Source organism: Nyctereutes procyonoides, unplaced genomic scaffold (genome assembly GCF_905146905.1).
Source record: "Nyctereutes procyonoides isolate TBG_1078 unplaced genomic scaffold, NYPRO_anot_genome, whole genome shotgun sequence".
In the NCBI taxonomy this organism is placed as follows: domain Eukaryota; kingdom Metazoa; phylum Chordata; class Mammalia; order Carnivora; family Canidae; genus Nyctereutes; species Nyctereutes procyonoides.
The window spans coordinates 40,943,257-40,967,770 of record NW_026575126.1 but is presented as its reverse complement, the minus strand read 5'-3'; the positions used below and the strand labels follow the sequence as shown (position 1 = coordinate 40,967,770).

Sequence of the window (24,514 nt, the reverse complement as noted above, 5' to 3'; positions counted from 1 at the left end):
CCCCGCCTCCCCCCCACATCCCGAGCTTCCCTCACCCAGGGCGTTGGCCACACTCACGGTGTCATAGTCCAACATCTCGGGGTCCCCGTAGGGGTAGAGTGTTGACAAGTCATATGAGTTGAACTTGAGGTTGGTATCTTTGCCGGGGCCATCACCCCAGTCCTGCTGGGACCTCAGCAGATCCAGACTCCTGTTCTGGTCTCCAAGGTCCTGGAGACGCTGTAGCCGCCGCTGTTCCCTGGGTTCAGGTGGGTAAGACAGCAGTCACTGGGAGGACCCTCTGCCCCAGAGGAGCATCAGGATGGGCCCAAGGGCCTGCGCAGTAGCAAGGCCAGACTGGAATTTCTTCCAGCTTGGGTTTGGGGGTCCTTGGGGCTGCTGGGTGGGTATGGACAAACACAGTCGGGGCAGAGGGGAGAAACAAAGGCCTCTGCTCCCCCAGACTCAGCCATCCCCGGGGGCTCTGGTCTGGGCCACCAACAGAAGGCTTTTCATCCTTGATCTCAAGGAGTCAGGCACAAGAAGGTGGGAGTGTCGAGCACAGGCCTCCACAGCCATCTCCTCTCCGCAGCTTCATTGTTGGTCAGCCCTCACGTCCCCACCTCAGCCCAGGGTGCAGTGGGATGTCAGGAGGTTGAAGGGGGCTGGGATCCAAGGAGCCTGCCAGGTGTGATGGGACTCACAGGTCTAGGTGCCAGCTCTGCCACTTACTAGCTATGACCAGGAGCAGGTGGCTGAAGTTCCCTGAACCTCATTTCCTTCAACCATGAGGCGTGATGAGGACAGAATGCACCCCAAAGGGAAGGCCCAAGGACCCGCAGAGGCCAGGCAGGGCAAGGCGCTTAGCACAGCCTGCGTGCAGCCACAGCCGGGCCTCCTCCTGGTGGCGGCGGCAATCCTAGCTCAGGGAGCCCGTGGGATCCAGACCAGACTCCTTCCCCCACGGTCCCTGTCCATTAAGGGTGCCGAATGAATGTGCCCATTCCTCTGGGCCACGATGCCCTCGGGCCGTTTGCTGCCCAGCCACCTCCACAAATGGCTCCCCTGCAGACGGCTGGCGGGGCCCGGGGCCCGGGGCCGGGGTCTCCCGGGTGCCTCTGTGCAGCAGACCCCAGCCCACCCACCTCAGCTGTTGCCACTGCAGGTACTCATAGGTGTTGGCGCTGGCTGGCCGCAGCCGCGACAGCAGGTGGCCTTTGCGGATGGTGATGAGCTGCCTGTAGGAGGACAAGTGTTCAGCGGGAGGCCCGAGCGGCCAGCAGACGGCCCCAGGCTCCCTCCTCCTCCAGGAAGTCCACCCTTAAACCCAGCCTTCGGGCTAGAGACATGCACCACTGTGCTAGGGCCCCAGTCATCTTTGACAGTCATAAAGGACAGCTGTTCTGGGCATCTCAGTGGCTCAGTGGTTGAGAGTCTGCCTCTGGCTCAGGTTGTGACCCCGGGGTCCTGGGATCGAGTCCCACATTGGGCTCCCGGCAGGGAGCCTGCTTCTCCCTCTGCCTGTGTCTCTGCCTCTCTCTTTGTGCCTCTCATGAATAAATAATTGAAATCTTAAAAAAAAAAAAAGAACAACTTTTCTCATTATAAAACTAATGCCAGAACAGGTAAATCCTAGAAACAGAATGCAGATTGGAGGTTGCCAGGGGCTGGGGTCTGGGATGGGGAGTGGTCACAAATGGGGCTGGGGTTTCCTTCTGGAAAGTTGGTGGTAATGTTCTGGCACGAAGAGCGGTGGTTACACGATATTGTTGATGTACTAAATGCCACTGACCTGTCCACTTTAACGTGGTTAATCTGTGTTATGTGTAATTTACCTCAACAACGACAAAAAAAAAAATATCAGTTTTCTGAGCAGCGGAACTGTTCTACATGTTGATCTGTGCACACATGCAAAAATTCATCAGGTTGTATCACATTTATATGCTTTACTGTATTATTTAAGCCACAATAACATTTTTTAAGGTTTTATTTATTTAAAAAAAAGATTTTATTTATTCATGAGAGACACACAGGAAGAGAGGCAGAGACATAGGCAGAGGGAGAAGCAGGCTCTCACAGGGGGCTGCTGTGGGACTCAATCCCAGGACGCCAGGATCACGCCCTGAGCCAAAGGCAGACACTCAACTACTGAGCCACCCAGGTGCCCCTCACAATGACATTTTATTTTTATTTTTTATTTTTTTTTTAATTTTTATTTATTTATGATAGTCACAGAGAGAGAGAGAGAGGCAGAGACACAGGCAGAGGGAGAAGCAGGCTCCATGCACCGGGAGCCCGACGTGGGATTCGATCCCGGGTCTCCAGGATCGCGCCCTGGGCCAAAGGCAGGCGCCAAACCGCTGCGCCACCCAGGGATCCCTGCAGTGACATTTTAAAGTAATACATATTGTCAGCATTTTAGAAAGGATACAAAGAATAAACACAAAAAGCTCTGTAACCACATGACAAATATTTTGATGTGTCCTTCCAGTAATTTTCCCTATCTATGTATTTTTTTTTAACAAAAATAGGATCATAACACACAAACTACTTGATTTTCTCATTTAAGGTATTGTAAACATTTTTCCAGGCCCCTAAATAATTCACAACTGTGTTATCCAATATGACAACCACTGGCCACAGGAGGCTATTTAAATTTATGGTTAAATTTAAATAAAATTTAAATCCCATTCTCAGGTGCATGTGGCCAGCGGCTACTGCCTTGGACAGTGAGCTATAACCATTTCCGCATCTCAGAAGCTTCCATTAGTCCTCCTCCTACAACATGACTTATATTGGCTGACATAAATGTACTGTAACTCATTTACCACTTCAGATTGTTTCCTTTTCTTCTTTGAAAAACACGATAAATAGGGCAGCCTGGATAGCTCAGCGGTTTAGCGCCGCCTTCAGCCTAGGGTGTGATCCTGGAGTCCCAGGATTGAGTCCTGCATCCGGCTCCCTGCGTGGAGCTTGCTTCTCCCTCTGCCTGTGTATGTGCCTCTCTCTCTCTCTCTCTTTCTCTCTCTCTCGAATAAAATCTTTAAAAAAAGATTTAAAAAATACCATAAATAATGCTCAGCTAGGTATATCTGTGGCTTTAACCAAAAACTCTGGGGATAGGCTCAAAGCCCCTCCACAAACCGGACTGGTGTAGGGTGGTGAGCTTCACGGGTCAAGGGGGCCAGGCTAATACCTGGAGGAAGCGGGGGCCTACAAGATTCGGGCTCTTAAACCCTATTAGAGTGTTGTTTGGTGGTTCTTCAAAGAGTTAACCATTGAGGGACCATGTGACCCAGCACTTCCACCTCCAGGTTTATACCCAAAATAACTGAAAGCAGGTGTTGGAACAGATCTACATAACATGCATGTTCACAGCAGCACTAATCACAAGAGCCAAAGGGATGAATCAACCCAAATGTCCATCAGCATGTAAGTAGATAAACAAAATGTGGGCTGCTCATATAGTGTGATAGGATTCAGCCATAAAACTGGGATGAACACAGACATCCACCACACTGTGCATGAACCTCGAGAACATGATGCTCAGTGAGGGAAGCCAGAACAGAAAGGCACATGTTGTGGGACCTCATTCATATGAAATGTCCAGAATAGGCAAATCCATGAAACACAGCTTATTAGTTGTTGTCAGAGACCAAAGGGAGGAGGCAATGGGGGTGGCTGCTAATGAGTTTGGGGGTTCCTTTTAGGGAGAGGAAAATGGTTTGGAATTAGAGGTGACAGTTGCATACCATTGTGAATGCGCATCAAATGCCACTGAATTGTTCACTTTACCTATTTTTTAAATGAATTTACCTATTTTTTAAAAGATTTTATTTATTTATTTATAAGAGACACAGAGAGAGAGGCAGAGACACAGGCAGAGGGAGAAGCAGGCTCCCTGCAGGGAGCCCGATGTGGGACTTGATCCCAGGACCCCGGGGTCACAACCTGAGCCAAAGGCAGACGTCAACCCCTGAGCCACCCAGATGCCCCAGAATTGTTCACCTTAAAGTGGTTTGTGTAGGGACGCCTGGGTGGCTCATTCCATCATGTGTTGGCCTTCGGGTTAGGTTATGATCCTAGAGTTTGAGGATCCAGCCGGGCATGGGGCTCCCTGCCTGCTTCTCCCTCTGCCCCCGCCCCCAAATAAATAAATAAAATGGTATATGTGAATTTCACCTAAATATATAGAAGTTTTAGACTCTAAAAATATGCGCGAGGAGCTCCCACAAAGTTCAGCTCTTCCCCAGTTTCCTTCTATCCTTGTGCTTTTGGAGATGCAGCGGGCACCAGGCAGGGCTGGCCAAGGAGGGGATCCCAGTGCCCCTGCCCAGGAGCAAATGGAATGAAGGGTACAGACTGCTGTATATGGAGGGATGAACATGGGAATGCTGGACCTAGAGCCCTGGCAGGCCTGCCGGGCTAGGGCAGCCCCCCTGCAGGGGAACCCGGGGTGGGGGTGGGGGGCCTGGGCACCTCCTGGCGGCGGTACTCACGGGCCAGTCATCAGCTCCACCTGCCGGTCGCAGGAGATGCACTTCACCCGCTCAAACAGTTTCCTGGAAGACAGGCGGCCCTCAGCTGCGGGCTCGGTGGGGGCGGGTCTGCGCCCCAGGGTCAGGACTCCCCTCCACACCCTACTCCCCTGCTGCCCCGGCCCAGCTCAGCGCAAGTCAGCTCTGCTAGTTCTGCTGGTGCCTATCCTGCGGCTGCCCGGGGCACAGGTGGGGCTATAGTGGGTGCAGTTTGTGTTCCTGCCCCAAGCACGATGGACTAAGTCTTTAACATCAGGGGCCTTCTGGAAAGCTGCCCTTCACAGGCGACATTGGGAAGCATGAGGGGTCATCTGAGGACGGACGACCTCTCCCCCCTCCAACACTGAAACTATCTGGATGGGGTGGGGGACATAGCAACAGGGCTCCAGTCTCAGATCCCCAGGCTCCCAGGGAGATCTTGCATGGCCCCTACCGTCCATGAGGCTTGGTGTCTTTCAAGGCAAGAGGGCTTGGGAGCAGATGTGTTCCTGGGTTCCTCTGAGCCCCTGGGTGCCCTCTGCCTCCTCCCCCAAGCTGGGAAGCCCCATCCCCTCTCCCTGGGTCCACAGCTCTGCAATTCTTCCTCCCAGAATCCACAGGGACACCACTCTGGTTCCCCCTCTGGAGAGAGGGTCTCCCTTCCCAGAGGGTCTTTGGGAACTACACCCCTACCCAGGAGAGGCTCACTTCCTAAAGCCGGCGGCACTATCGGGGTCAAATCTGAGGCCTTCGATCAGGAGCTTCCCGACTATTTTCCAGATCTCATCCACATCCTTCTTCAGATGGTCCAAATCACTGTGGACAAGCTGTAAACAGCCAGAGGGAAGAAAGGAACGTTAGTCAACTGATTCACACCCCTTGTGGCTCCAGAAAAGGATCTGCAGCAAAATTCCACGGAATCTTACCAAGATTAAACAGGAACAGTGTGAGGAGGTCAAGGAAAGGGGAGAAAGCTAACCTAAGCCTAAAAAGCTTCGGTTAAGGTCACACCCCTAATTCATGCCATTGCTAGAGTGGAGTGGCCAAGTGAGCTCTTGGCCCCCGGTGAAGGCAACCTCTAACCCAGTTCTTGTTTATGGATTTGCCTGTTTATATAATGGAATCACACAAGCTGTGGCCTTTGGGGTCTGGCTTCTTTCACTCAGCATCATGTTTGTAAGGTTCACCCAGGTTGCAGAATGAATCAGTTTTATTTCTCTTTATGGTTGGATAATATTCCATTGCATGGATAGACCACATTTTGTTTGTCCACCCATCAGTTGGTGGACATTTGGGTTGCCTCCACCTTTTTCTATTGGAAATAGCGCTGTTACAAACATTTGTGAACAAGTTTTTGCATGGACCTGTTTTCATTTTTTTTGGGTATATACCCAGGACTGGAAGCGCTGGGTTGTGTGGTGACTCCAACTTTTTGAGAAACTGCCAGACTGTTTTTCACGGTGGGATTTGTGAATTTTTAAAGTGTTCCTTCTTGGGGCAACTGGCTGGCTCAGTTAGTAGAGCATGCAACTCTTGATCTCTGGGTCCTGAGTTCGAGCCCCACATTGGGTATAATCTAAAGTGTTCCTTCCAGGGCCCACATTCTGATCTCTAAATACCACTACCCATTAAAAGGAACCAGGACTCTAGAGAAATGATAGAATCATGTCTGAGGAAGGGAATGTTGAAGATGAGCCTGGAACATCTTGTCATTTAAAGGAGCAAAATGGGGACACCTGGGTGGTTCAGCGATTACGCACCTGCCTTCAGCTCAGGGCATGATCCTGGGGTCCCGGGATCGAGTCCCACATCAGGCTCCTTGCATAGAGCCTGCTTCTCCCTCTGCCCGTGTCTCTGCCTCTGTCTCTCTGTGTCTCTCATGAATAAATAAATAAAACCTTTTTAAAAAATAAATGAAAGATCAAGATGGCTTTCTGAGACAGATGGCCAGCTCACAGGCCGAAGAGGACACCACGGGGGCAACCAAATAAATAGTAACCTAGCTGATTGAATGAACTGAATTTATGAAAATCCACGATTCACAGTGACAGTCACAAAAAAGAAATAAAAAACAACAGAAACTGCCATTTGCCACCATAATTGGAGAAATCTATAGCAGCGATATCATTCCTGAACACCGGGAATCATTGTTCTCGTCTTCCCTGTAAGAACCATATTTCAGGGTAATCTGCTCAAGCTGATGAAGGGGAGTACTTCCTTAAGGATTTCCAGCTAGTAAATGGAGTAGCAGTGCTATAATTACAGAACTCATCACCTTGCAACCCGTGAAATAACAAGTTCAGGCAACAATCCTCAATTTATGAGGAAAGTACTAGGAGAATGGCCAATGAAGCAAAAGACATTTCCAGGGTGCCAAAGGGTCACCCCCAAATCACTTAGTGCATATAAGAGGGGAATGGACCTTTACCCTGGTGACATCAGCCTAGCATTGCTGGGCTCTGATGAATCTTTGCCTCAGCACCAAAGGGACCACCAGCCAGTGTGACCTATCTGCCAATCCCAGGCTACACAAAGTGCATGGCACCCCAAGAAGAATCTTTCCTTCAACTTCCTATTTTTTTTTTTGTTGTTGTTGTTTTAAAGATTTCCATCCATTTATTCATGAGAAACAGACAGAGAGGCAGAGACACAGGCAGAAGGAGAAGCAGGCTCCACATAGGGAGCCTGATGCAGGACTTGATCCCGGGACTGGGATCACACCCTGAGCTGAAGGCAGATGCTCAACCACTGAGCCACCCAGGTGTCCCCCAACTTCCTATTTTGAAAACCTCCAACTCTACAGGAAAGTTGCAAGGATAGTCCAAAGGACACTCATACATCCATTTAATCAACTTTTCACATTTGACCACATTTTCTTTATCTACACGTGTGTGCATCTGTTTGTTTCCTGAATCACTTCAGAGTGAACTGCAGACATCATGATATATCGCCCCTACCTTAAACAGAGGATTATCCCATGATCCAGCAATTCCACCCCTGGCTATCTACCCCAAAGAACTGAGAACAGGCGTTCAAACAAAGACGTGTACAGGTATGTTCGCAGTGGCTGTATTCATCACAGTCAAGGGTGGGAACAACCCAAGTGTCCACGAACAGATGAACAAATAAACAGAATGTGGTCTACTCTAGCCAAAAGAATATTTTTCAGCTGTAAAAAAAGAATAGAGATCTGATCCATAAACGAACTTTGAAAATGCGATGCTAAGTGCAAGGAACCAGTCACAAAAGGTCACAGATTGTATGATTCCACTTACATGCAATGTCCAGGACAGGCAAACTCACAGGGACAAAAAGTAGTCCAGGGGCTGGGTGGAGGAGGGAGTGGGGAGGGCCTGCAGACGTGGGTATGGGTCTCTTTTCGGGGATGAAAATGTCTCACCCCTAGACAGAGGTAGTGCTAGCATAACACTGTAAATGTACGAAATGGCCTGGATTTAGTCACTTTAAAATGGTTAATGGGGGGATCCCTGGGTGGCTCAGTGGTTTGGCGCCTGCCTTTGGCCCAGGGCGTGATCCTGGAGTCCCGGGATTGAGTCCCGTGTCAGGCTCCTGGCATGGAGCCTGCTTCTCCCTCTGCCTGTGTCTCTGCCTCTCTCTCTCTCTCTCTCTCTCTCTCTCTCTCTCTCTCTCTATGTCTATCATGAATAAATAAATAAAATCTTTAAAAAAATAAAATGGTTAATGGTTAGTTTTAAGTTGTGTGAATTTTGCCACAATTAAAAATAAAGAAAGACAAGAAAAAGCATTTATTACAACACCAAAGGGGATCCCTGGTGACTCAGAGGTTTGGCAGCTGCCTTTGGCTCAGGGCGTGATCCTGGAGTCCTGGGATGGAGTCCTGCATTGGGCTCCCTGCGTGGAGCCTGCTTCTCCCTCTGCCTGTGTCTCTACCTCTCTCTGTGTGTCTCTCATGAATAAATAAATACAATCTTTAAAAAAAATAAAACAGGGATCCCTGGGTGGCTCAGCGGTTTAGTGCCTGCCTTTGGCCCAGGGCGCGATCCTGGAGACCCGGGATCGAATCCCACGTCGGGCTCCCGGTGCATGGAGCCTGCTTCTCCCTCTGCCTGTTTCTCTGCCTCTCTCTCTCTCTCTCTCTCTCTCTCTGTGTGTGATTATCATAAATAAATTAATTAATTAAAAAATAAAAATAAATAAAAAAATAAAACAACACCAAAAATTTACAAAACTTTCTATTAGGAAAAAAAATTCAAACACACAGAAAAGTGAAAAGACTAGAATCATTAACCCCCATATATCCACTGTCTGGAATTCATCGCTATTAACAGGTTGCTATATTGGCCATATATATTTTTTAAATTTTAAAAAATATTTATTTATTTGAGAGAGAGAGAATTTGAGCCAGTGAGGGGAGGTGTAGAGGAAGAGGGAGAGAGGATCTTCAAGCAGACTCCTTGCTAAGTAAGTGAGGAACACAATGCAGGGCTCCATCTCCTGACCATGAGATCATGACCTGAGCTGAAACCAAGAGTTGGACGTTTAACAACGGAGCCATCCAGGCACCCCATCTGCCTTATTTTTTCGATGGAGATTGATTGATTAGTTTTAAAGATTTTATTTTTAAGTAATCTCTATACCCAACGTGGGGCTTGAACTCACAACTCAAGATCAAGAGTCACAGGCTCCCCCGACCGAGCCACCCAGGCAACCCTGATGGAGGATCTTTTTTATTTATTTATTTTTATTTTTTAAAATTTATTTATGATAGTCACACACAGAGAGAGAGAGAGAAAGAGGCAGAGACACAAGCAGAGGGAGAAGCAGGCTCCATATACTGGGAGCCCGACGTGGGATTTGAACCCGGGTCTCCAGGATCACGCCCTGGGCCAAAGGCAGGCGCTAAACCCGCTGCGCCACCCAGGGATCCCTGGAGGATCTTTTAAAAACCTACAGAGACCAGGGGCGCCTGGGTGGCTTAGTTGGTTGAGAGTCTGACTCTTGATTTTGGGTCAGATGATTATCTCAGGGTCTTGAGATCAAGCCCCATGTTGGCTTCCATGCTGGGTGTGGAGTCTGCTTGAGATTCTCTCTGCCTCTCCCTCCCCCGGTACCCCGCTCACCCAGTGCTCTCTAAATACATGACAACCCTACAGAAGTCATGATACCTCACACATAAATACTGTCATACTCGTGAGGACCTTTTCTTTTCTTTTTAAGATTTATTTATTTTTAGAGAAAGAGAGAGCTCAAGAGTGGGGAGAGCGGCAGTGTGGGAGGGAGAAATCCTTAGGCAGACTCCCTGCTGAGCACGGAGCACAATGTGGGGTTTGATCTCATGACCTGAGCTGAAACCAAGTGTCAGATGCTTAACCAACTGAGCCACCTCAGCGTCCCTCATGAGGACATTTTCTTAATGACTGCAATGCTGTCATGACACCTAACACACGAACAGTAATTCCTGACTTTGCTCTAATTCCCAGCCTGTTTATAGAGTTGGCACAACTGAACCAGGACACAGGTCAGGTCTCCTCATGAGCTCCATTTGGTTGTTTTGTCTCTGGAGACACTTTTAATCTAGAACAGTCTCTCTGTCTCCACTTTTTCCCCCACCCTATCATTGAATTATTGAAGAAAAATAGGTCAGTTGTTCTGTAGATAACCAGAGTCACCTGGGCTGAAAATTCTGCATTGATTTTTGTGATTTTTATGTTGAATGTGTCTCCAAGAGAAACATGTCCTGTGTCTGTTGTGCTTGTTGTGACCCACAATGACCAGAGTCATAGGTGCCCAGTGCATAGCCGATGAATGAAGAAATCCTCGTTTTGTGGATGAGAAGGCTGAGGCTCAGTGAGGTTACATAACTTGCAGCACATGGCTGCTTGGGCAGAGCTTGGGCTCCCACCAGGGCTGCTGGATTCGGAACCCAAGCTGCGGGAGCCCCACAGCACTGTAACTGTGCTGGTCTGACAGTTCCTGTCTCTAGGGGATGGTACAAATCAAGACAGGGGCTGTGACTCATTCTCGCCATTTCTCCAAAGTCTGGCTTATCACAGGTGGTCAGTAAATAATGAAAGAATAAATAAATGATCAGCAGCCCTCCCACCCGTCCCCACAATCCTACCATGCCTCTTTGCTCACCCAGGAGGGACAGTTCTGGTAGTCAGCCTCCAAGATGCTCCCTGCCCACACCTCTTGGTACTCACACCCTCTCACATGGAGTAGGGCTGGTCTATGGAAGCACAAGATGCTACAGGAACGATGCAGTGTGGCTAAGTCAGAGACAACAAGGCAGCTTCCATTGGGCTATCCTGGGTCGCTCACTCTGGGGAAGCCATGATGTGAGGCTGCTCAAGCAGCCTTAAGGGGAAGTTTGAGTGGCAAGGAAGTGAGGCATCTTGCTGATGGCCACTGGAGGGTGCTATCTTGGAAGTGGCACTTCAGAGGACCACAACCCCAGATGGCATCTTGACTACAACCTCATGGGAGAATCCAAGTTACTCAGCTAAGCTGCTCCCCAATTCCTGACCCTCAGTACCCCCGAGCATTTGTTGTTTCAAGTTGCCACATCTCAGGGTTACTTGTTACACAGCAGGTGATGGCTGCTACAGGGTACTCACCTTGGTGCTCACATCCTTGCTCAGCTGCTCCAGAGCCTTCTTCCAGTCATCCTCGTGGGTCACGACCCTGAAGAGCATGCCCTGAATCATCTCGTTCAGCTCTGTTGCCACCGTCTCCAGGTCAGCCCGGCTCGCCTTGCTTGCCAGGGTGCTCCTGTCAGCTTTCTAGAGACAGAGGGGACTCAGGGAGCCAGGGCTGCTGGGCTGGGAGCAGGAGGAAGCTGGGGGATCTGACCACTCTGATCTGTATTTTTTAGTCTGGGACCCTGAATGCCTGGCCTTGGGTTAAATTCAACCCTAGAATGGTTCAAGCATGACTGTCAGGTCTCAGTTGAGGTCTTCCTGTGATGGAGAAGCTGGTGTTTGATTTTTAGGTTCACGTAATAAATTGTCATTAATCCTGAGTCACAGAAAATAGGAGTTGATAGGATAACTTTGGGGTGGCTCCCCGAGCCCTCCTATATGAGAAAAGTGGAAGGAAACTGTGGGAAGTTCTCTGTTTTGTCTTGGCTGGATGACTCCATTGCCCTGGGATGGAGAGCTTGTGGGAGGATCCTCTGCTCACTCACCTCTTTCAACTCCTGCTCCAGCTCACTTTTGTCCACCTTGTGCATTTCGAGGTTTTTAATTTGAGCATGGACAATCTAAGGACAGAAGCAAAGGGTATGTTCCCCATCCCCGGACCCCTTGGGAATCATATCTCCCTCCCATGTCCACCCCCCACAACGTGCCAGGGAGGGACGACGGGGCCAGGTGGATAGCAGGGAGGGTGGGCACGTCAGAAGGTATGGCCTCCAGGTGCCCAGATCCAAAGGGAAGGAAGCCTTGGGACAAGCTGTTCCGGAGGACATGGCATCACAAGGACTTGGCTGCACAGGGAGGCAGATCCAAGGAAAGAAAACACAAACCAACATTAACACTTTGGTTCCCTGGATGTTTAAGGCAAGTACAGCTCTTCTGATCTATAATGGGGTCCTGGTGAGAACTGGAGTCTGTTTATCTTCCAAGCACTTATATGCCACATACACTGCGCGCTGGCGTATTTCCCATCCCCTTCACTCCGTAGAGTGCCTGCTCTCCACCTCCTGGGCCCTCGCTGTGACAGCAGCAGCAGCTCACCTGCCTTGGGAAGAGCCTCAGAGCCTTACACCTTCTGAGCAATGTCCCCAGAGGGTGGGGCCAGGTTTCCTCCAAAGCTAGAAACAGGCTTCTGCTTCTCCCTTCATATCTGGCTTCCCTCTCACCCTTAGGAAAGAGAGCCCCCAAACTTTTAGCTGGTACCTGGCAGCTCAGAATCATAAATTCATCTCACATCCTCCCTTACAGCTCAGTATGATAATGGGGGTGTAAATGGAAGTGGATAGGAAGTAGGTAGGGAAAAAAAGAAATACTTAATGAAGTATGTCCTCTTTGCTGCTGACTTGAATGCAGAGGTAATGACTGGAGTGCCCGCAGCCATGTTGTACCTTGAGGTGAGCTTGAGAATGGAAATCACACACCACAGAGCTCTATACCAGTTCTGGACCAACCATCTCTGAGTTTCTTGAATGTGAAATGGAAATATACTTAACCCATGCTTAAGTCAGTTTATGTGATCTGAAGTTGAACCTAATTCTAATAAATGGCAAATACCATCACAACCACCTTGCCTGGAGATGGGTCCCAAGGTCTACAATGGGAAGTGGAAGTATGGAAGGAAGGCCCTGTTGTGGCTCAAGTCAAGTTACTTCCTCCAACCCCATGTCAGCAGGAATCCCGGACCTTTTGGAGTCCCAGGCCCAACATTAATACTCAGATCTCCACTTGGCTCCTTCTAGTTAAAATCTAGAAATAAAGGGGAGTAATTATCTGGGAACTTCTAACTTCTCTTTTTTAAAATATTTTATTTATTTATTCATAAGGGACACACAGAGAGAGGCAGAGACACAGGCAGAGGGAGAAGCAGGGCTCGATCCCAGGACCCCAGGACCACAGGCCTGACCTAAAGGCTGACGCTCAACCACTGAGCCACCCAGGTGTCCCTGGGAATTTCTAACTTCTATTGCTAGGGTTATGAGCACTGCGTTGATTACATGTCTTCCCCAAGATTCACGCCTGCCCAGAACCTGTGAATGTGGCCTTATTTGGAAACAGGGTCTTTGCAGATTATTAGTTATGATGAGGCTGTACGGGATCAGGGCAGACCCTAAATCCACTGACTGGTGTCCTTATTAGGAGGCGATGTGAAGACAGACTCAGAGGGAAGAGTACATGTGACCACGGAAGCAGAGACTGGAGCAATGCGGCCACAAGCCAAGGAATACCTGGAGCCACCAGAAACTGGAAGAGGCAAGAACCCTCCCCTGGAGACTTCAGTCGGAGCAATGCCCTGCCAACAATGATTTCAGGCTTTTGGCCTCCAGAATAGTGAGGGAACAGGTCCCTAGTGCTTCAAGCAGTTTGCAATAATCTGCAATAATTTCTTATGTTAGCCACAGGAAGCAAATACACCCAGTGGCAGAACTGGGGTTCAAACCCAGGCCCATCTAACCCAATGCCAGTGCTCTGAACCCCAACACCATGCCACCCCCCAACCGGGTGAGCTCGGTAAGCTTCTTTGCCTGGATCTGTTCCCTGCTCTTTTCCATGGCACCGATCCCCCTCCTCTCCCGCAGCGTGGAGGGATGAGAAGTGGTGTCTTCTGGCTAAGTCTGGCAGAGTTAGCACTCCATACCCCCTGGCCACCCCATCGGTGTCCTCCCGCACCCAGCCAGAACTCTGAGTGTCACAGCTTGTCCCAAGAGTGGTTTGGGAATGGAGTCTCTGGCTTGTAGAAGACCCTTGTCCACTTGCAAAAGGCAACTCCTGTTTTCCACAAAGTCCACAAGAAAGAGTTCTCCCCCCAACTTATTTTCTCGCTGGGCTCTCAGTAGGGAAGCTCTCTGAGAGAAGCGCGCCAAGGGGATGGAAGCACTTCATCTTGACTGGATGGTGGCAGCGTGGCTGCACAATCGGCTCTTAGGCTTAAGGCTTGGGCATTTTACTGTGTGTACATTACACTCTGCTTAAAAACAAACCAATGCCACCACTGCCCCCTGCACACACACACACACACACACACACACACACACACACACATGCACGAAAGGGCCTGGAGGGTCCGGCTTGCTGACTGTGGCATCGCCAGCTGCTAGCAGAGTGCCTGGCGCAAAGTGGAGGCTGGTAGCACTGGCTCAGTGGGTGGGTAAGAGGATTTCTTGTGCTACCTGCTATGTTTCTGATATTTCTCACGGACATACAGGGAAAGCCGTAGCAGCCCCGTTTCTTCCCTGCTCCAGATGTTGCGGGTGAGAACCGCGGCAGATGTGCCTGTCCTCCCCCATTTCTCCAGGCAGGGCTCCACAGGGCTGCTGGCTTCCTGTGGCTTGCATTCACTTGAGAAATATTTAACGAAGCACATGCTGTATACGAAACCCTGCCCCAGGTCTTTCCAGGGTTAACTTTTATAAGCAACAACTTCCCCTCGGCACAGGGGCAGGAAGCCCAAAGGCTGACTTGCAGTTTCCCTCGACAAACAACGCTACTTGGAGGCAGACGCCCAGCAATACCACCCCCCTCCGCCCCCCCCCTCCCCCCCGCTCCCCGGTGCTGGGCACATATCACACGTGCCTGGTGTGCAGGCTCCAGTCTCCTTGGGGGAAGGCACTTGTTCCCCCGCAGGGCAGTGACAGCGAGGGCCCAGAGCTGGCCCCAGACAAGGCAATTCCTGATCTCGGCATTCACAAAGGCCTGAGCTGGCAAGCCCGTCACCCTCCGCCCACACACTCCACCCTCGCTCAGGCTGGGAACTGGTTCCCTTTTCAGGAGACCTTTCCCCGCCACATTGCCATGTCTGTGTCCTAGCCTGATGCCTCTGTGTGACAGTCTCTGGAGGGGGAGATAGGCCTTCCCCCTGTGTCTCCTTCATCCTAAAGCATCCCATCAAGCCCGCTGACTTGGAATCAGAAGTCCCCATGGGAACCATCTGCAATGAATCTGCTTGGAGTTTTGTGTCTTATGCTCTGGGGGAAGGTCACATCCTCCTGTTGGGCATGACCGTGAGTCGTCCTCCAAGTGGGTATGCCTCTGAGACAAGGCACAGACCAGACTGGTCCTGAGGACCATCAGGCCAGCTGGGTCAGACCCTCCGGGCCCATGGGAGAAGGTGTCGGCAAGTGAGCCCCAGCTAGGCACTCTGTGTCTGCACAATTGTGGTGTCAGCAAATCTGCCATTCCGGAAAGACGTTCCTCCACCCCCGCCCCGATGCTGAGAACTCACAAACGAGCTGGGTTTAAGGGAAAATGTTATAAACCTAACACTTGGTGCAAGAAATCTTTGTATTCATTCACTGATTCATCCAGCACATTTTGAGCCGTTTGCTCTGAGCCAGGCACCCTTCTGGGGGCGGGTAACCCCACCATTCACAACACAGACGTTGCTCAGGCCCTCATTTATATGTTTGGGGGTGGGGGGCTGGGGGGTGGGATTTGTTTATTTTAACTGAAGTGGAATTCACACAAAGTAAAATACCAGGGCACTGTCCCTGGTTCCCTCCATCTATGTGAAACTTTTGGGAAGGGTCCAAATGTCCAAGTGGTGAATCCTCCCCCCAGTTGGCTACTGAAACCCCCAGACCTTTAAGTCATCTAGGCGAATCTGGAGCTTTTCCACTGCCCTGTCCAGCACGAGGTGGTGATCCTTTATTATCTCTATTTGGTGGCCCCAAATTCTCTCGAGTTCCTCTTCCTAAAAAGGGGAGACACAGACACAAAAGCCTCAGCTTCTAAGGTCACAAAAGCCAGGAAGGGGCTTGATGAGCATACCAGGCCAGCACGTCTCCAATATGCCCCATGGGTGGCCCCCTACAACCCTTGCCAGGGGGAACCACATGCGCATGACCCACTGGGACCCCTGCACCTGCAAGGTCTGCCTCCTTGGCCCCACTCACTCCCCCGGGCTACCTTTCAGCTACACAACAAATACTGTCCTGGGTCAGGGACTCTGACATTGAGGTGCCTCAAGCCACCATCTCAGAAACTCCTTCTGCCTGTGGCACTGACCTTCATTCTGGATCTCTGGAGGCTCCCAATCTTTTCCTGTAGTGTGTCCACTGTCGTCCCAAGCTTGGAAGAAGCTCCCAAATTAGCTGAAAGCAAAGGAGGGGGTAGCTGTTGACGGCAGGGACAGGGAAAGATGCTCCATCTAGAACTCCACTTGCTTCTGAAATAAGTCATCTGACTTGGTGCTGTCCAGCAACGAGAGACTGAGTCTGTGTGGCCTTTGCTGTCATCTAAAATTTTCTAGCAGCTGCGTTCTTAAAAAAAAAAAAAAGAAAAAAAAAAGAAAGAAATAATAAAAAGGGGCCCCTGGTGGCTCAGTAGTTGATACTCTGCCTTTGGTAGGGATCCTGGGATTGAGTTCTGCATCAAGCTCCCTGAGAGGAGCCTGCTTCTCCCTCTGCCTGTGTTTCTGTCTCTCTCTGTGTGTCTCTCATGAATAAATAAATAAAATCCTTAAAAATCTTTCAAAAAAGGAGGGGTACCTGGGTGCCTCAGTCAATTAAGCATCTGACTCTTGATTTCAGCTCAGGTCATGATCTCAGGGTTGTGGGATTGAGCCCCCTACTAGGCTCCACCCTCAACGGGGAGTCTCCTGGAGATTCTCTCTCTTTTTCCCTCTGCCCCTCATCCTTGCTTATGCATGTACGCTCTCTCTCTCTCTCAAATAAATAAATAAATAAAATCTTTAAAAAGAATATGAAAAAAAATAAAAAGAATATGAAAGTAATAAATTTAAATTTATTATTATTATTATTAATATTAATAAATTTAAATTTAAAATGTGATACCATAATGGCCCAAATTCTACTTCTGACAAGCTGCCATTTTTGTTAAGAAGTTTGTAAACATATCTTGGCTCTGATTTCTCATACCTTCCTAGGTGTGTCCTGTACATTAGCTTTTAACTTCTTGTCTGGAACTTGATATAGGTTACTTTTTTTTTTTTAAACCCCTCTCGTTCTTTGTTAAAAACCTCTTTCTATCTTGTGATGAGATAATGCACTCCATATACTCTCATAAATAAGGTGCTTTGTAGTTTCATTCAGGACCTTTTTTTTTTTTCAAGTATTCTGTATTCCCAACATGGGGCTCAAGCTGACAATGCTGAGATCAAGAGTCATATGCTCCACTGACTGAGCCACCCAGCCACCCCAGCTTAAGGGCCTTTTCTGAGAAGGGAGTAAATTCCAGAAAGGCCTTCCTAGACCTGTGGTATCTAATAGGATAACCAGGAGGTACATGTGGCTGTTGGGCACTTGACATGGGGTGAGTTCCAGTGGAGATATGCTCTAAGTGTGAAGCGCATGTTGGAAATGGAAAGCTTAGTAAGGAGATAGGAACATAAAACATCTCAATTTTTTTTATCACATATTGAAATCATACTATTTTGAATATATTGGGTTAAATAAAATATCAAAATTAAGTTTCCCTGCTTAAAAATTTTTTTCAAAGATTTTACTTATTTATTTGAGAGAAAGTGAGAGAGAGAGGCAGAGGGAGAAGCAAGCTCCCCGCTGAGCAGGGAGTCTGACACAGGACTCAATACCAGGACCCCAGGATCATGACCTGAGCCGAAGGCAGATGCTTCACTGATGGAGCCCCCCAGGCACCCATTTCTCTCATATGCTTAGCTGCACACCAGTCCTCATAGATGGTTTATCTAAGCTGGCTGAAATCCTACAATTTCTTTTCACAATGTGTAGAACAGCACTGCCAATTAGGGGTACCTCCACATAGGGATTTGACTTAATCCAACCACTGTGCTGGGCAGAGAGCAAAAAAAAGCAAGATAATGATGCAAACAGTGTAGGGCAATGGGTTCACAGTGGATCCCCTGGGCCAGCTGCTGGAATGAGAAAGAGATGTAAATTCTTGGGCCCTGCCCAGACCGACCAAGTCAGAAACCCTGGGCTGGGGCCCCTGCAGTCTGTGTTTTCCCCAGCCCTCTGCGGACGGGATGCCGAGGGGAGCACAGGGTTGAGGACTACTAGACTAGGCTATCCTGCCCTCCACTCGCCTCAGCGAGCATTTGCCCATCGTGGGCATAAAATGGGAGCATAAATCTACTTGTTCTGCTGCCACCCAGAAAACTTCTGTGGTCTTTAAGGATGCACGGGTTTGCCAGGCAGTTGCTCCTAATCCCAAACTGACCACTTTGGGGTCTGTCTAGAGCCGTGGGACATTCTGGCAGAACCAGACTTACCGAAACTGTACAGCAGTGCTGTGTTGTACAGGCTGTGGAAAGAGAGTTTTCCTTTTTTATTTTTATTTTTTAAGATTTATCCATTCATTCATGAGACACACAGAGAGAGAGAGGCAGAGACACAGGCAGAGGGAGAAGCAGGCTCCATGCAGGGGTCCTGATGTGGGACTCCATCCCGGGTCTCCAGGATCAGGCCCTGGGCCTGAAGGCGGCGCTAAACCGCTGAGCCACCAGGGCTGCCCGAGAGTTTTCCAAGGTAATTTTGACATGCAATCTTCCTTCTTCAGTGCCAATTTTAGGCCCTAACCCCCTAACCACCCCTGTGAGAAGCCCTCACTGTAACACTCACTGTAAAAGAATAGACTAGCGAGAGACTAATGTGGAGGCCAGAGGAATGAATGTCTAATGGTTAATACAGGTTTTGTTGAGGGAGCTAAATGGAGACGAGGGACTTGGAGGCTGCAGGGAGGGCCTGAGCCAGGCTGGACCTACCTAGATAAGTCAGGCGCTGTTGGAGGTTGGACGACAGCTGGGCAAACTCTTCTTTGAGGGAGTCGTGTCTCAGGGGCATCTGGGCTATGTGGCCCATGGAGTACCTGACGGCCGTCTTCTTGTCTTCAGGGGTCAAGGCCTTTTGGGCAGCCAGCATGGCCTGGGACAGGGTGCTTTCGGGAGGGAGGCCAGCAGCAACATACAGGGAAGAGAGGTCGTCTTCGAACACCTGCAAGTCTTCTATCTCTGTATCCTCACTGAAAGAGAAGGCTCCACGGGAAGAGCCTGCACCCAGGATGTCTGCCAAGACCCCTAAGGGCCCCGAGGCAGCCGCGGCCGTTGCTACAGTGGCCAACTTGGTGGCAGGGGCATCCATGATGGCCTTGGCAACAGCCTCGGCTTTCCGGGCTGCTGAGGTGGCAGTGGCTGCATAGGCAGTGGCAGCAGCAGCTGCCATGCCAGCAGTGGTCTTCAACCGCTGGAGGGCAGTCCAGGGAGTTTTAGCAGATGCTCTGTTGGGGGCCTCAGCCCTGGGGGCCCTGTCCCGAGGGACTGGTATGTCATGAGATAAAAATTCTTCCTCATTTTCTAAGACGGCTGGGAGCAGGTTCATCTCTGCCTGGCCAGACTGTGGCCACAGTGAACGGGGCCACGCTGAGCCAAACTCCGTGGCAGGTGGTGGAGCTCTGAAGACCTGGGACTTTGCAGGCAGGGGGCCTGATGGGCCCGGGCTAGGCTGCAAGGAGCCTAAGCCCCAGAAAGGCCAAGCGCTACCCCTGGACAAGCTTCTTGGAGGAGGCCAGCTTCTTGGTGGTATAGGCTGAAGCTCTGGGGCAGGTGCAGGCCCGGAGGCAGGCCAAGGAGAAGGGCCAGGCCCAGACCCAGGGGCAGGTCCAGTTCCAAGGGCAGGCCAAGGTGGTACAGTGAACCCAGGTGTCAGGCTGGGCCCCAGCACAGGCCCCAGTGCAGGAACAGACTCAGGCCACGGCCCCTGTGTGGGCACAGACCGGGGCTCCAGCCCCTGAGGCTGCCCTGGCCCCTCGGCCCCGAGTAGAACAGCTTGGGCAGATTCCTCCTCCTCCAGCTGCTCTGGGACCTCATAATGCCAGACAGTCTCCAGTAACCTGGGCTGCAGGATGGCCTCTGAGATCTGGACATGACCAGCAGCTTCCAGGGAGCTGCTAGGGGTCTGGGGCTGCTCGGTGTCTGGGAGCCGCTCTGCAAACTTCCACAGCTCCGAATCCTCAAACTGTGATAGACTAGTTCCCCTTGCAGAAGTCCCCTGAGGAAAAGGGGGCGAGGCTGGCCAGGGATGCTCCAGGCCAGCTCAGTGGGCACCTGCCTGCTCCCCCACCCTGCCTTCCCCGGCCCTCCGCTGCTGCCCCCCCACCCCCTCATTCCTCCTTCACTCACAGGGGTGAACATGGCCTCATGGAGGCCGCTCCAGAGTACCATGTCCTCGGCTTTGGGGATGGTGAGGATTTTGCTCTGGAGAGAAACCTTGGGGGGCAGGAGAGAGTTTGGGAGTGAGGGGCAATGCCCTTGGGTGGCTCCTTGTCCACACTTGCCTTTCTAGATTATGTTCTCCTCCTTACTCCTCCCTGCCCCCAGCACCCCCAGCCTGGAGGTCAGGGGACTGGGAAGGGAAGCCAAGGCTCTCACCACATCCCGCTGCAGCGCAGTCACCTTCCTGTTCTGTCCTTTCAGGTCTTCGGCCAAATCATTTACTCTTTCTGGGTTCATCTGTCAAATAAGCCGAGGCCATGGGCCAGGGGTGTAAGTTCTGATCCTGGCCCTGCTTCTCCCACAGCTCAAAGACAAGAACTTAGCTCTAGGTGACTAAGTTAGAGAAGGAAGACCCAATTCCAAAGCAAGTGTTTCTCAGTGAGTGGGAAAGGAGTAGAAGAGGGTTCCCTGGGAAAATAAGTCTGGAAAATGCTAGGCTTAAGAAGTATTCAATGGGCTTTGATACTGCAGGACTTCTCAGAGCCTTTAATGGGCAAAAATACATTAAGAATCTCTAGGGAAAAAAAAAAAGAATCTCTAAGAGGGGGCGCCTGGGTGGCTCAGTTGGTTAAGTGTCTGCCTTCAGCTCAGGTCATGATCCCAGGGTCCTGGGATTGAGCCCCACGTTGGACTCCCTGCTCAATAGGGAGCCTGCTTCTTCCTCTCCCTCTGCTTGTGCTCTCTCATTCTCTGTGTCAGATAAAATCTTAAAAAAGAAGAAGAAGAAAAAAGACTAAGAGGTAGATTGAGGGGCATTTTTTTTTCTCCGACATATTTGTTGAAGGAATCTTTTTAGTGTTTTGTGATGTCCTTTCTTCTCAGATGGGAGCTACCCAGACTGAGTTCTCACAGTTACCATGACAATCAAATGCCTACACTGACTGTGGATTGGGGATGATACCCTAAACCACACAATCTGGAGGCAAGCTGTAAAACCTCAGCCTTAATACCAGCCTCTGAGCCTAGCTCTGACTCACCCACTGTGAACTCATGCTTCAGGGATTCTGTGTACTTCCACATCATGATAAAGAGTGATTATGCACCTGGGTTGATGTCCTGGTGACTACAAAGGGAGATAGACTGTATGCCTGTGCTAGGTTTATTGCTCTTTTCAGTGTGGACAGAGCTGTATAGAATAGGAAAAGCTGTTCTCTTTCTGCTAAGTTGGTGGAATGTGAGCCTAGAGTCTTAGGGAGTACCAGCCTGAGAATAAAGCCAACCCACAGGAAAACATCATTGAGAGAGATTGATGCAGTATGAGCACCTAGATCTGGTTGTACCTGAAGGCAACCATGGACGTTTTAGTAAATGAGACACTAAACTCTCTCACTTTTCTAAGCCAGGATAAACGAGGTTTCTGTCACTTACAAATGATGTCCTAATACAGAAGGGTGAAAAGCATGGTGGAAGCCATGGAGAGATGGTTGGGATGGACCAAGTCGCTGTGTAATGTCAAACCCCTTTTTTTGCTCTCATAGCTGTGTTCTCTTACTAAGAACAGGCTCCCTATGTACCCTGTCACCCCAACCATCTAAGGTCCAAGCAGTATGACCAGCACAGAGGATGCTAGAGTGGGTCTACCTTGTCAAATATTTCCTTCAGTTTGTCCACATCCTTTCTGAGAGTTTCAGCGGTGATCTTGAGGGCATAAATGTCAGTAAGCAAATCCTGCAGAGTCTTCATGGACTAAAGGAGAAGAAGAGGGGAAAATGTGAAGTTGGGTGTGGCTGAAGGAAAAGGTATGTCAAGTGCAGAAACTCTCTGGTGGTGGCTATGGTCTAAGAGGTCCTCTTGGTTCTACCAAGGCCTAGACTGGAACATACTCAGAGGCCAGCAAATGACACCAAAGTAAACAGTGCTGAGCTCTCAGGTGGCCTGGGTGGGAAGGAGGCAACCCCTGTATCTGAACGTATTCACTAACCAGGAGTAGTTCATTATGAAGCGTCTCAGGACTTCCAAAGAGAGTCACTGGAACATCAGCAAGGGGGCTATGATCAGTTACATGTATAAAAGGTCCCCCTGGCTGCACATGTAGATTGGCCCTGGGAGGGTAAGGGAAGAGGCCAGAAGACCAACGAGGAAATCTCCAGACAAGAGCCAATGAGCTGATGGCTCACACCTCAGCTCCACCACTGACTAGGATTGTTATTGCATCTTCCAGGCTTTAGATTCCTTAATCATAAAATGAGTATACAAAATGTGAATGATGTATATGAAGGGACCAGTGCATAGTTAGGCATTCAGCTAACAAAAATAACAAACAGTAGCAGGGTGATGAAGGATGGGGTGACTGGATGATGGACATTAAGGAGGGCACATGATGTAATAAGCATGGGGTATTATAATAATAAAGACCTCTATCTCTGAAACCAATAATACATTATGTGTTAATTAACTGGATTTATATTATACTTTATTTTTTAAAGGCTTATTTATTTATTCATGAGAGACAGAGAGAGAATGAGAAGCAGAGACATAGGCAGGGGAGAAGCAGGCTCCATGCAGGAAGCCCGATACGGAACTCGATCCTGGGACTCCAGGATTATGACCTGAGCCAAAGGCAGACGCTCTACTGTTGAGCCACCTAGGTGTCCCTGAATTTATATTTTTAAAAATGTACACTACCTCCTCAAGAAGTAAAAAACAGCAAAATGACAGAAGTTCTTCTTATCAGTAATTATATTACATGTAAATGGATTAAGCTTTCAGTTAAAAGGCAGACACTAGCAAAATGGATAAGAAAACATGATCCAACCTCGTGCTGTCTACAAAAGATACAATATATAGTCAAAAATAGAAATAGGTCAAAAACAAAAGGATAATAAAAGATATACCTTGCAAGCAGTCATCAAAAGGGAACTGAAGAGGGGGCACCTGGGTGGCTCAGTGGTGGAGCATCTGCCTTTGGCTCAGGTTATGGTCCTGGAGTCCCAGAATAGAGTCCCTCATTGGGCTCCTCATAGGGATCCTGCTTCTCCCTCTCCCTATGTCCCTGCTTCTCTCTGTGTTTTTCATGAGTAAATAAATAAGATCTTTATTTTTTTTTAAATTTTTATTTATTTATGATAGTCACAGAGAGAGAGAGAGGCAGAGACACAGGCAGAGGGAGAAGCAGGCTCCATGCACTGGGAGCCCGACGTGGGATTTGATCCCAGGTCTCCAGGATCGCGCCCTGGGCCAAAGGCAGGCGCCAAACCGCTGCGCCACCCAGGGATCCCTTTATTTTTTTTAAAGAGGGGAGTACTGGAGGGGCACCTGGATAGCTCAATGGGTTAAGCATCTGCCTTTGGCTCAGGTCATGATCTCAGCATTCTGGGATTGAGCTCCATGTCAGGATCCCTGCTCACCAGGGAGTCTGGTTTTCTCTCTCCCTCTGCCCTACCCACTCATACTCTCTCAAATAAATAAATAAAATCTTAAAAAAAAACTGAATTGGAATGGCTATCGGACTAATATTGGATAAAATAGACTCCAAGACAAAAATTATTACTAGAGACAGAGAGAGACATTTATAATAATAAGATTGTCAATCCATCAGGAAGATACAATAATTATAAACACATATGCACCTAACAACATAACCCCCAAATATATGAAGCAAAAGTGGACATAACTAAAAGAAATAGGCAATTCAACAAGAATAGTTGGAGACTTCAATATTTCATTTTCAATAATAAATAATAGAAGATAAATAAAATAGAAGATAAATAAAATAGAAGATCAGCACAAAAATAGATTTGCACATTATTTTTTTAAGATTTTATTTATTTGAGAAAGAGAGAGAGAGAGTAGGAGGAGGGGCAAAGGGAGAGGAGGAAGCCGACTCATCCATTGAGCAGGGAGCCCAACTTGGGGCTCAATCTCAGAACCCTGAGATCATGATCTGAGCTTAAGGCAGACATTTAACTGGCTGAGCCATCCAGGCACCCCTAGATTTGCACAACATTATAAACCAACTAGACATAACAGACATCTACAGAACGCTCCACTTAACAATGGCAGAATACACATTCTTCTCAAGCACACACAGAACATTCTACAGGACAGACCATATGCCAGTCCATAAAACAAGTCTCAATACATTTTAAAAGGACTGAAATCATGCAAAATGTGTACTCGCCAAAGGCAGGCACCAAACT

At 49.2% G+C, this 24,514-nt stretch overlaps 1 protein-coding gene across 1 annotated transcript in view; it reads right to left on the bottom strand.

Annotated features, from left to right (window-relative positions):
• CUNH16orf96 (chromosome unknown C16orf96 homolog) overlaps nucleotides 1–24,514 on the bottom strand; it is a 44,115-nt gene that overhangs the window by 9,450 nt on the left and 10,151 nt on the right. Inside the window, exons 2-13 of the mRNA XM_055340675.1 lie at nucleotides 21,957–22,061; nucleotides 20,532–20,612; nucleotides 20,283–20,369; nucleotides 18,870–20,112; nucleotides 16,175–16,260; nucleotides 15,750–15,860; nucleotides 11,665–11,739; nucleotides 11,096–11,260; nucleotides 5,205–5,323; nucleotides 4,479–4,541; nucleotides 1,125–1,217; nucleotides 58–238 (exon numbers count right to left, since the gene is read on the bottom strand). Coding sequence (XP_055196650.1) covers nucleotides 58–238; nucleotides 1,125–1,217; nucleotides 4,479–4,541; nucleotides 5,205–5,323; nucleotides 11,096–11,260; nucleotides 11,665–11,739; nucleotides 15,750–15,860; nucleotides 16,175–16,260; nucleotides 18,870–20,112; nucleotides 20,283–20,369; nucleotides 20,532–20,612; nucleotides 21,957–22,061 — 2,409 coding nt within the window. The remainder of the gene's footprint in view (nucleotides 1–57; nucleotides 239–1,124; nucleotides 1,218–4,478; nucleotides 4,542–5,204; nucleotides 5,324–11,095; nucleotides 11,261–11,664; nucleotides 11,740–15,749; nucleotides 15,861–16,174; nucleotides 16,261–18,869; nucleotides 20,113–20,282; nucleotides 20,370–20,531; nucleotides 20,613–21,956; nucleotides 22,062–24,514) is intronic.